The sequence below is a fragment of the Lagenorhynchus albirostris genome, chromosome 8 (assembly GCF_949774975.1).
Source record: "Lagenorhynchus albirostris chromosome 8, mLagAlb1.1, whole genome shotgun sequence".
Lineage (NCBI taxonomy): Eukaryota > Metazoa > Chordata > Mammalia > Artiodactyla > Delphinidae > Lagenorhynchus > Lagenorhynchus albirostris.
Window position 1 is genome coordinate 32,233,498 of NC_083102.1, and position 12,714 is coordinate 32,246,211.

General features: G+C 38.1%; 1 protein-coding gene across 7 annotated transcripts in view; it reads right to left on the bottom strand.

Annotated features, from left to right (window-relative positions):
- Positions 1–12,714, bottom strand: part of ST7 (suppression of tumorigenicity 7) — a 254,701-nt gene that overhangs the window by 34,735 nt on the left and 207,252 nt on the right. For 6 of the 7 annotated variants that reach the window (XM_060156804.1, XM_060156802.1, XM_060156803.1 and 3 more), the window contains 2 exons: positions 3,210–3,282; positions 1,641–1,743 (listed from right to left, as the gene is read on the bottom strand). In XM_060156804.1, coding sequence (XP_060012787.1) covers positions 1,641–1,743; positions 3,210–3,282 — 176 coding nt within the window. Of the gene's footprint in view, positions 1–1,640; positions 1,744–2,312; positions 2,449–3,209; positions 3,283–12,714 lie in introns of all 7 variants that reach the window. The other variant, XM_060156807.1, reaches the window with a different exon arrangement.

Sequence of the window (12,714 nt, forward strand, 5' to 3'; positions counted from 1 at the left end):
CAAGCTAAATATTAATAATTTTAATAATGTACAAACACATAGCACTCAAGGATTTTCAAAGAACTTCGAACATATTATCTCACTTGATCTTTATCACAGAAGATAGGTAAGTCTTATATTTTTATCTTCATTTGGAAAATGAGGGAAAACTTTGAGTTCAGAGATGCTAAACCCAAGATCCCATGGCTAATAAATGACAGAGCCAGATTTGGAACCCAAGTGTTTGTCTCAGAATCTAGGACTCTATTGCCCAATACTACTTTTAAAAGAGGCTTATTTATTTTAAGGCTATTTTATGAGCTACAGAGCTCATAAAATAGCTCTGTAGTTACAGAATGGTATTCAATAAATATTAATTGATGACCTAAGTTTACTGTAATTCAGGACAATATTTTCATGATTAGTTTTACATTTTAATCAAATTTGAATAAACAGTTTTTAACTTAGCTGAAAAAATATTAAATAGATATATTTTATACCACCCTATATACAGTACCTAAGTCTACAAATACTATGTTGGTCATTATCCACTGAAACTAGAGTGGATAAATACATCCTTCTGCAAATATGGCACTGTGCACCACTCTTCAATTTCCTGTTTTGTGAGAAGATGACCGTGACCTGAGTAAAACCTCAGGAATGATATTAGATCACTTATCTTTGTCACTCTGGATATCAACAAATTAAAGTAGGCAAGTCCATAAATCATCACACAGGCACACATACACACACCCAACCCCACCCTTTTGCTACAGTACTGCAACAAAACAAGAAGACAGCCTTCCTTTGTCATTTTTCACCAGTGAAAGTCTTCATCAGACATTTTGCCAAGAAAACCGTCTTGTAGTACCTGATGTGAACTGCAGGAGGTTTCCTAGAGGTCAAAATGTGTTTTATAATATCAAGAAACTGAAAATGGCCCTCAGCCACGTGCCTATCACGTAGTAGGTACTCAAATACGGGTAAGTCATGAACACACACTCCTCTTCTGAATAAAAGATTACAGAAATATCCTCTGCCATGATTTGACTCCCTTAAAATCAAATTCTTAAAAAAATATATGGGAAATATTGCATATTTATAAATAGGTCAGTCATGTGGTTAACAAGACAAATATTTCCTACTATATATATACCTATTAAAATGGCACTCACAAGTCAAAAGAAAACTACTTCTTCATACTTTGAGGTTTTCCTCATTATTTGCTGGCCAATACTGATTACCTATCATTTACTTATGGAGATATAGAATGTCATATTAGTATTTTTTACCACTTTTATTCACAACAAGGTTCATTTCTCGAGTTGGTTCTAAGTAAGACTATCACTGGCGTGCAATTCCTATCAAATGCATCAACACCCTTGGGATCTCCATATTTTGCCACTTTCAGGCTTCCTGACCTGGCCTGCCTAAGCTAGGTCCATCAATTTACCCTTACTGTATGAAGCCCGAAAATGGGCCCCAAAGCCTCTTGTTTTTTTACTTAAAAACAAGGCTAATAAGCATAGGCTCTACAGGGCCTCAACATTCATTGGTTGCAATTCATTTTTTTATAACTGGTGCATTGGAGACATGACATTGTGGTCACTGAACACTCTCTGCTATCATAAAGCGTTCCTATGGGGATTCCACAGACTCACTTTTGGCACATGAGGATTGAATTCCACAGCTCTATGAATGGCCTCTACTGCATTCATCTCTGCTGTGCTCAGCCCCCGCCGAGATGCAGCCTCGGGAGAGAATCTGAAAAGCAGAAAGACAAACACCATCCAGTTGGGACCACTGCTTGGGCATTAACCTGTAAAGGCATCTACACATCAAGGGCCCAGAAAACCACAGCGAGCCAAAGGCATGAGCTCTCCAAACCTCCACTACACAGAACCTCTGAGTGACCCCTCAGACAGAGGCCAACAAAAACCCCAGCAGAAGCAGAAAGCGTGCTTGCATCTAATCGCGGCAGGAATTAAATTCAGCTGTGAAGTCTCTCTGTCTAAATAGCTAATCTAAGTTTTCTAGGAGGTACCTGCTTAGGTCAGGGGAGGGGGTAGGACTGACAAGGGCAGACAGTGTAGGAAAAAGAGAAAACTAGGTTACAGAAGAGCGCACTTGGTTAAAAACAGAACTGGGGAGAATTTTAAAGGAGGCTCCCAACCCAATGTCAGTGCTGCGATGGAGGGTTAAGTCTTGCAGCTTCAGCAGCAGGCGAGCCTGCTTGGGGCTGTTCCGGCAGGGGGAGTGTGCATGCCCAAACTGCGGGCGAGACACCTGCCCAAGTGAATGAAAAAAACCAGACCATGCAATCTCTTTCTCACCTCACACCCAGGGCTAACTCCAGAGCTGTGCTTGGCAGGCAGACACCACAGGGGAAGCTGTGACAACCCTGGCCCTGCCCTCCCAAGCTGGAGTCGCTGTGTAGGGAGAAAAGATGTTGCAGTAGGTACTGGCGATCTACAGGATAAAAAAGAATGAAAGAAAATTACTTCGGTCTTGAAGTGCACACACACTTAACAGCAAACCTGTCTGACACAGCAGAGGCTGTTTTCTTTTCCTGTTATCTGCTTTTCAGTGCTACCGAGGGAGTGTATCGGGAAGTGTAAGCGTTTATGAACTCAAAACCAGTTAAGCCATCTATTTCTTTCACCTGCCAGTCATCTTGGGGGTTTATGGAAATTCTCTATACCACAGTCACCTGCCTGAACAAAACGGGCAAATGTCCCACTGTGATGGTGACTCAAGGTAAACGGATCCTGGGTGGGGAGTTAGTTTGGAATTGATGAGGTAAGGAAAGGGAGATGACCATCCCCTTTTGCCATATTAATATGTTTGTTATGACTACTACCCCGCCCTGGACTGCTGGAGGAAGAGGAATATGCAAAAAAATGAATCAAAGAAGGCATTTTGTATAAGTCCCAAGCAGGCCTTTTGGTATCTACTGTCTGGCAAAAAAAAAATAAAAATAAAAGTCACCTCAGAGGCATGGAGTTTCATATAAATCCCTCTTTAGGAACCCACACACCATTACAATACCTGGCGATATACATTCCCTCCTTCTAGTAGTGAAAGAAAAGAAAATGCAGGTTTTGGAAAATGCATGCTCATAAGCAGGGGTCTCATAGACTAAGAAAAACTTGCAGAGAAAGCCCTCAGAGACAACACATCTCCTTCCGTCCAGACCAGCATCTGTACTGCACAGGCTACTATCCACTTACTTGTCAGAGACAGCTCTCGCTTTGAGCAAGGCTGCTGTGTAGCATATCGTTGCCGACTTTGGTAAGCTTATATCTGTTAGAGAGAAAAAAAGGAGGAACTGTTAGAAGTCTGTACAAACAAAGAGCAATGATTTTTTAATACACTAGCATTTTAATCATGTAAGCCTAAAGAGCATAAATTAAGAATATTTTAACAGTTCCTCATGTAGCCAACTGGTAGGTGAAACTAAGGGTAATTCATACTTTTGTGAATAATTCAAATTTCAAATCCACCACACTGTTCAGCATCACCTTTTATTTAAAATATGGATTTTTCATATGTTGAGTTTATTTAAGCAGAGAATAGCTAAAAATACATAGATTTAAATATGACATGAATAGTCTTGATATCAAGAAAGGCAAACAGGACTTCTTTGTTAACTTATAAAATTTCTCAAGAGGCATATGAAATATTAAAGTGAAAAAAATATTACCTGGATTCTTTTTTAAATATAAGGTTTTTTAGTGATAAATAAATTTATTTAAAAATTATTCTTTAGTGGTCAGATTTAAACCAGATTTCATGAAATTTATATCTAGTTTTTTTGTTAAAATTGGAAAGAGAAATCTTTATGAGGATATATTATGAAATCTTTATAAAACTACACAATTTTTGTTCATTCAAACCCATGATAAAGCTCCTTTCATATGAAGCCTAATTTGTTGCCCAGAAAAACAGTTCCTTTCAGTTTGTATAGAAAATTTCAGATGGACGGGTGGGAACGGGTACCAGATTCAGATAGAGTTTACAGGCAAATAAAAGCACAGAGTACAACTAAAAGGAGATAAGTGCAAAGAGGGTAGTCCCTCTGGGGGCAGGGGGTAGGACTTGTTTTTAAATTATGATCCTATTTCACACCAGAACTGTCTTTCTTTAACACTCAGACTAGGTAAAAATATGCCATTCCCAGGTGCTACAAAATTCACCCGAGGTTAGAAGAACTCTTAACACCTGGAACGCCCTCCAAGTTTCTTTCGGGCTGTTTTCAACTTTAGAAGAATTACATTACGGTAGGGATGAAAAGGAAAGTCCATAACTAGACAAAAGTCAACAGCAGAAGAAAATAATTTCATAAAAGAAAAACAACCTTTCATTCAATAATGAGTATTTACCACCAATTCCAGCACGAGGAATTTCTCTTTGAGGGAAATTTCAATGACACTGATAAAATACAAATAATCAGAGAAAATACCAACACAGAATTGAAAGGGAGAGAGGTCTTTGTAACCCTGATCTCATAAATTATATCCAAACAAAATTTCAACACCATATGCATACTGTAAAATGGTGTGCTTATGACTAAGAAGGAAAAAAAATGTCAGACACTCATGGATTTGTCTTGTTGCTTCTCCAACATCTAAACATTTAACCACTTCCCAGTATGTGAAATCAATTCAGGAATCAATTATCTTGTTTGCTAGGGTCCACTTATTGATTGTTACTGGAAGATAATAAAAAAAATTGCAGATAATACACATTCTACTTAAAAGTTCAGACCTTTTTTTTTTTAAACTTCAGACCTTTCATTTAAAAATTATCTAAGCCCTGCTTCCACCCTTCCTGGTGTGATCTGTGTTCCTTCTGCGACAATCTAGCACCTTTCTATGAAGTGGGAACAAAGGATTAGTCCTAGAAAGGAGTTGAAACTGAAAATAATGGTCAAAATTATTCGAAGGTGGCAGCACAGATGGAACCTCACGTGATAAACTAAAGAAAACCTGTTGTTAAGGATTTAGCTTCTCAATGAGAACGATCATGTTGTTTAGAAGGTTACCTAATCAAGCAAATGAACACATTCACCCAGTTGGAAATGCAGAAAGAGATACGATTGATGTGTTCCAGCAGAATATTAGAGATGCCTAATCAAAGGTGATCTTTAATCCCCTCACACCCATAGACAGGACATTCACAACTCTGCAACGTTACAACTATTATGGTACATTTTCCCCATTTAAAAAAATTTTACCCTTACTCCCTCATTGTATGTAAAGATACTGGTATATGTGCACAGTCATAATGCTTAAAAAAATAAAGAAAAAAGTATTTTAATCAATATCAAATGGGAAAAGGAAGAAATATAAATACCCCATTCCCCACCAGTGGCAAGTTCATTCCACTTGTTATCTCTTTAGTATATTATTTTGCTCTCACTATTAAACAAAAATTAAAAACAGCAAACAATTCTTGCATAACTTATTTATATATTTTCAATATTTTTCTTTTAATTCTTTCAAAGCAATACATCTATTTGGTAATGGCAATTTGTCTCTAAGGAGGGATGAATCATTATAAAGAAACTGATCCTAAATTACCCTTCAGGTAAAGCATCTTGTTCAAATAAGGTTTTTGTGTACAACACTTTTTTTTTTAATGTGGCAATATAAATCAAATGCTTTAACATTTTGCCTACCCAGCAATTCTACTTCTGAGACTTTATCCTAAGGGAAATCATCACAACTGTGCATGAAGATTTAGCTTTAAGGATGTTGATCACGACATTGTTTCTAATGGTAGAAAACTGGAAACGGCCCAAATGTCAATCATAGGAGAATGGCTAAGGTGCTGCACATCCACAGGGTGCAATTCGATGCAGTCGTTAATCATGTGGTGGAAAGTGTTTTATGATCTGGGGAAATGTTGCATTGTTGTGTACCCATCAATAAGTAAAACAAGTTTACAAAAATTATGATTTCACATATTTTTAAAAAAGCATTTTTAGTCACAGAGATAAAAAGTCTGGAACTATATATACCAAATATCAACAGTTTTTATTTCTGGGTGCTGGGATTATAGACAATTTTTTTCTATGTTTACCTGCATTTCCGAAGCTTCCTGCGACGTACACGTAATAAGTGAATTTTTAAAAGATAACAATGATGCTAAGTGGAAGAATTCTTTCTACAAATTGTCTGCAGCAAGTTCATGGGCAAATATGATACACTGGTGGAGTGAGACACAGACAGCATAAACAGACAAAGGCAGAACTTACACGAAGTGCTGTTAGCCCGCAGATGTAGAAAATTATTTATATACCTTCATGAAAGTTAGTGTATTCCTTTTGTGGTGTGCAGTTGTTAACCGTATTTTAATCTAATAAATGCCTAATATCTAAATCAGAGGCAGGACCTGCATGTTTTGGTTCACTTTTAAGAAAAAACCATATACATTACCTTTAGGAGAAAGCTAATTATTAGGGGCTGCTTGCCCCATGAGCCTTTTTTCATTTCTTTGGGAAAAAAAAAAAAAGGCTGAGACTTGGTTGTTGTTGCCTATTATAATTATGAAACTTATTATTTTGAAATAATTATGGGGTCATAGGAAGTTGTGAATACAGCACACAGAGTTCTGTGAAGCTTCCTTCAGCGTCCCTCAAATGGTGACAGCTCACATAACTGCATTATAACATAAAAAAACCAAGAAATTGACGTTGGTACAGTACTATTAAGTCAATTACAGACCTTATGCAGTTTTCACCATTTCTTACATGCATTCCTGTGTGTGTGGTTCTATGCAATTTTATCCCAAGGCTAGAGTCATGTAACCACCACTACCATCAAAATACACAACTTTTCCAAAGGAACTTTCTCACGCTACCCCTTTATTTGTACCCTCCCCACCCATACCTGTTCCCAGTGACCACTAATCTGTTCTCTATCTCCATAGACTTGTTTGCCTACTATGATTTTATGCTTTTGCCACCAGGGAAATGGATAAAATGGTAAGGGGAACAGGGTGACTAACCATACTGATGGAAATGGTAGTATCAGAAGTTTTAAGCAGGAAATAACAACAAATAAGCTGCTTTCCAATATTGCTTGTAATTTATTCAGAAATTTTACTTTGAGGAAGAAACTCAAAATCGTTCTAAGTCCAATTTTGTATGAGCAGACTCTAACTGTGCAGTGCTTTTCTGTCTTTTGAAAGTGGTGTGTAGCTACCATTATTGCCAGAAAGTCCCCTTAAGAATTAGAATCCAAGGAGGAAATGAAAGTAAATGAGACATCACACACTCATTGTAGAAACAAGGAATGCTGAATAAATGTTTCTCACTTCGGCAAAGCTGAAATGTTGGCGTTAGTTTAATTTTCCTTCCATTTCTTTCCATCTTGTGTTTCATACAGATCCTTTTATGAAAGAAGAACTTTCTCCAAGCATCTTAGGTGTACAAAATCAAATTGTTGTGAAAGTCTTTCCTTAAAATCTACAATCTTGAATTTCATACAACTGGAATCATAGCATGTGTACTTTTGTGTCTGGGTTCTCTCTCTCCAAATGATGTTTCTGAGGTTCATCCATGTTGTAGCATGTATCAGTACTTCCTTCGTTTTTATTGCCGAGTCGTATTTCATTGTGTGGATATACAATATGTTTATTCTCTTGCTAATGGCTATTTGGATTGTTCTCCAGTTTGGGACTACTATGAAGAAAGCTGTTGTGACTATTCTTGTGTACTTTTTGGTTTAAAAAAACCCCTCATTTTTTCTTGGATATGTAACTGGAAATGGAATTGAGTCAGAAGGTAGATGAATGTTTAAACTGGTAGACAGTGCTCCATAGTGGCTGTATGAAGTTTGCAAAGCTAATATATGGCGAGAGAGGTCAGAAAAAGGGTGACTTCTGGGTTAGAGGGGCAATTTTCTGAGATGATGGAAAGTTCTATGATTCTGGGCAGTGATCACAGAGGTATATACATAGGTGAAAAGTCATCCCAGTCTATATTTAAGATTTGTGCATGTTACAATATGTAATTTATACCACAATAAAAAAGATGAAAAAAAAAAGCCAAACCTACAATCCTGTGTCACCCGAAGCTGCCTTCTCTTACTTGCCTTTCATCATTCTGGCCCCTCCATTCTCTCTATGCATCCTTATCTAAAAATTACTTCCTAGTTTAATAAACAGAATCTGATTATGTTTCAGGTTGGTCTTTCAAATACTAAGATGGTTAAATTATCTCCTCTAAGCCTAATCTTTTCCAGAATAAATACTTCTAGCCCCTCAACTGACACAGTCTTCAGAGCTTCTCACTTATTTTTGTTACGGAGCCATGGGTGATTTCAAAATATGAGAATTAGAAGTGGAAATAATCATCTGAATCCCTGAAACCCGACAGTACAGAGCTCAGGGGAAACGTGCAGTCTGAGCAGCCCTGGCCACGAGCATTCTCTGAGTACTAGTTGGGCTGGCCCTGAAGCTGAGCACCTGGAGCGGTTTGTTCCTACGGTCGTGTGGTCAACAAACCCCTCTGATTCTATTCAAACCAATTTCAGCCAAAGCCAGGTCTTTTCTCTTTTACTTCAGCCATGAGAATTTTTGAACCTATGAGCAGGATTTCACATTTGACCCCATTAAATTTTAAATCTTAAAATAAAATCTAGGACTTCTCTGGTGGCACAGTGGTTAAGAATCCACCTGCCAATGCAGGGGACACGACCCCTGGTCCGGGAAGATCCCACATGCCGCAGAGCAACTAAGCCTGTGCACCACAACTACTGAGCCTGCGCTCTAGAGCCTGCAAGCCACAGCTACTGAGCCTGCGCTCTAGAGCCTGCAAGCCACAGCTACTGAGCCTGCGCTCTAGAGCCTGCAAGCCGCAACTACTGAGCCCACGTGCCACAACTCCTGAAGCCCGTGCGCCTAGAGCCCGTGCTCCGCAACAACAGAAGCCACCGCATGCTGCAACTACAGAAAGCCCGCGCCACGTGCAGCAACAAAGACCCAATGCAGCCAAAAATAAAATAAATAAATTTATAAAAAAATAAAATCTAAACCATTAAATATTAACGGTTTCAGCATATTAGTCCAGGCTATTAGTCATTGTTGTAACTCAACCTACCACTCACAGCTTTGCTCCATATATCTCGTAAGTACACCTTCCTCCCCATATGATTATTATCATCATCAAAATTACTGCTGACATTTATCAAGGGCTTATTAAGTGCCAGGCACTGTTGTTAATCACTTACACACATTAATCCTCAGAGCAACCCTATGAGATAGGACCTACTGCTAGCCCTGTTTTATAGATGGGGAAAGTGAGGCATAGAACAGTTAAGAAATATGCCAACATCACACACTTAGAACAAATAATGAGCTTCCCCCAGAACACACGCTTTTTAACTGTGCTATGCTGTTGACAAGGTCTGATTTAAAAACATACTGACCATAGCAATACCAAGGAGAGAATCCAAAAATGGTATTCTAGAGATCACCCTAAATTTGCAACGGTCTGCAATGATCTATGTGCAACCATTTATTAATAGTTATGATAGGTATTATACCATTAAATTATACCATTTATTAATGGTGTAATAGGTATCATGACCACATTGCTCCACGTTACCTAAAAAGACAGCATTAAAAACATTATCAAAATTCACTTTGTTATAAGGCAGAAACTAACACACCATTGTAAAGCAATTATACTCCAATAAAGATGTTAAAAAAAATTATCAAATGTTTTATTTAAATAAAGATACAAATACTTCCATGGCATTTCTCTAATTCAGAAATATAAAGAAAAATGGCCTTAATAAGAAACATTTAAATATTATTGTATAGACTACAAATATTTTCACATGTACTATCTCATCTGTTTTTATGTCACACAACTTCCTCAGTAAATCCATGCTGGATCTTCAATCACCTCTTTCCTAAGTGTTCATAAACCACATATTTCTCTCCTCTAGAATTTTGCTGGGATTGATTTATTTGTTGAAATTCTTAAAAAAAAAAAAAGAATCAAAAGTATTGAGGAAAAATAGAAAATAGGAGTGAATAGTTGTATATTTTTATTAACTTATTAACACATTACTTTCTTATCCAGATAGTAGTACTACAAGATAAATCAAAGAATTGGACAACAGCACATGACTGTGTAGGTCAGCCCTCAAAAATCTTTCATTTTACAGATAAAAAATACAGGCCCAGGGAAGCTAAATGATATACTTAAGAGCTGCCTAACTAATTAGTGACAGAGATGGTCTTGCAATACCGTGTCTTTGTCACCATCCCATACTGCCAATGTGGTACTTGCTTTTATTTTCCTTATCATCATTCTCTTATACTTTATCATCTTCCTTGGAAAATGGCTTCACAATTAAAGTCTTGAGAATTTTGCCTCCTCTGAACTTTAGCCGCCCAGAACACCTGCTGACAGGTTTCTACCTCACTTGTATATACTTATTTAGCTATTTGTCATTCTGATATTTTCATAAACTTTAATCATCTGTGTTTAATTTTACATTTTTTTCCCAGTGGGAATAACTATAATCTCATCTTTTAGAATCTCTCATCCTTCTTGAACCAATTTCCACTTTAACAATCTCTGTATCTCCTATGCCACATAGTGTCCGCACAAAGTATTTATTGAATCTCCATTTATGGGTTTATATTTATCTTTCGTTTGAATTAAAAAAAGGGTGTGACTTCTCGTTGTTGTTATTATAAGCTATACGATAACATGCTCTCCTTTAAGGTGCTTCCTTTTTGGTAAGAATTAAATCCAAGGTATTAACTACTCTCAGGCTTTGTCGACTTTGGTTGTAATTAAAGTGTAAGACAAGACCTTGTCAGAAGCTTTGCTTTTAGCAAATGAGACTCGTAGACTGACAGGTGCAGGCCTTCACATCGCCTGCTCCAAACTCACAACCTCTAAAGACTAGGTGGACCTTCCACCTGTTCCCCACATTCCACTTTTTTTCCCTCCTCATGTCGTCGTTATGACTCAGCAGAAGTAGGCAGGTGTTGGTGGGTTACATGAATCCTGGCAGGCTCTTGATAACGTCTTAGTTACATGCCCCCGAAAGACAGATTATCTAAGGCTTATACTGGGCCTACATAGTTAAGAAAGAGATCCCCAGAGAGCAAATGAAATGAAGTAGTTATAGTTTAAAATAGAAAGTTTTGATCACCCAGGAAATAAAAAAAAGTTTCTGCACTGGGATTCCCATTTGTTGTTTAAAGAAGAAAAGCCAAACTCTAAAAACTCTTTTATACTTGTTGGTTGGAAAACCCTGCATACGTTTCCCTGAAGGATAGAATTCTGTTTCTTCGCAGAGTCTGAAATCACCTCCCAGTCCTCTCCAGCGGCATTCTATTCCTTCACATCTTAGGGCTTTCCCAGCGTTCATCTCTCAACCACCTCAAGTCAAAAAAGGGCAGAGTGTGAATCCACTGTGCCACTCCCTTCACTCTGGGGACAGGCTGAAGCCCCTCCTCTGCTGACATTGCTTCCAAGTCTCTCCATGGTCTCCAGAACAAAATCCAAACTAGACCCAAAGCTCTTTGAGGCCTGGCCCCTGCTTAACGCACCCAGTGCAAGTTCAGCCCTTTGCTACAGCCTCTGTCTTCCCTCTGCTCTGTGGGAAACAGAGTTCTCCTCACAAGCTGTGTCAAAACTGCCCTGAACCTCTGGACATATTCTCTTTGCCTCCAGCACCTGCGCTGTCTGGCTCAGCACAGATCCCACCTCCACCGGAGTGGCTTCCCTCATTACCCTGGATGAGGTGTCCCTTCCATCTCGGGTTAAACTCTATCAGTCTTTACACTTTACAGCGATTGTCCATTCTCTTATTTCCCTCTCCTACTTACGTGGTGTGCTTTAGGGGTAAAAGCTGTGTTTCTTCATCACTTTGTATCCACAACACAAAGCAATGTTTGAAACATAGTTGGTGGTCAGTGTTTGCTGAATAAAATCCTAAGTTAATGTACTAACATATCAAATCATTTGATATTACCTTCCTTCAACATGCAAACATTTACTTCTAATTTAGCTTCTGGGAGCCAAAAGTGATCAGTGTTGATGGGTGCTTTAAGAGGGAGTCATAACTTGTTATTTCTCAACACGTATGCTTCCTTTATCTTTGCTTACAGCATTCCGGCAGAAGGCATGACATTGGACTGTGCTCTAAATCTAGATGTCTATTTGAAAAGGCAGTGGAATGAAAAAGTGGGGCAGGAAGAACACAAGAGTAAAAGCTGAAACAAGGTTGAAGACAAGTAGAATTTTTATCCAGAAACAAGGAAGGCAAACCACACATCTTCTGGCTCCCAAGGACCCTTTACGAGAATGATGCTGCTGGAAAAAAAAAAAAAAGTCATCTCAGGGAGGATGACTGTTAAGTTTTCAAAAGTCATAAATGGCTCATAAGATCAAACCTGCAATGCAATGAAATAATCTTAGGACAAATTTATGTAATTATGAGTAAAACTCAATTTGATGTGTCTCAGAAAACCCATGGGGCAAAACTTTAGATAGGACAGAATTTTTCCAGTGATAATCTTTTCGCCTTATTTCCTTTTGTTCATCTGCAATAATAATAACAATCAAGATGTAATTTTAAAAGGACCATTACTTTCCCGGTGCATGAGATTAGTCAACTGAGGGTCAATTTTACATCTATACTTCTAAAAGAATGTTTTCAAGGGTGGCAACCAGCAGATAAGTCCCAAAGCACCTCACAA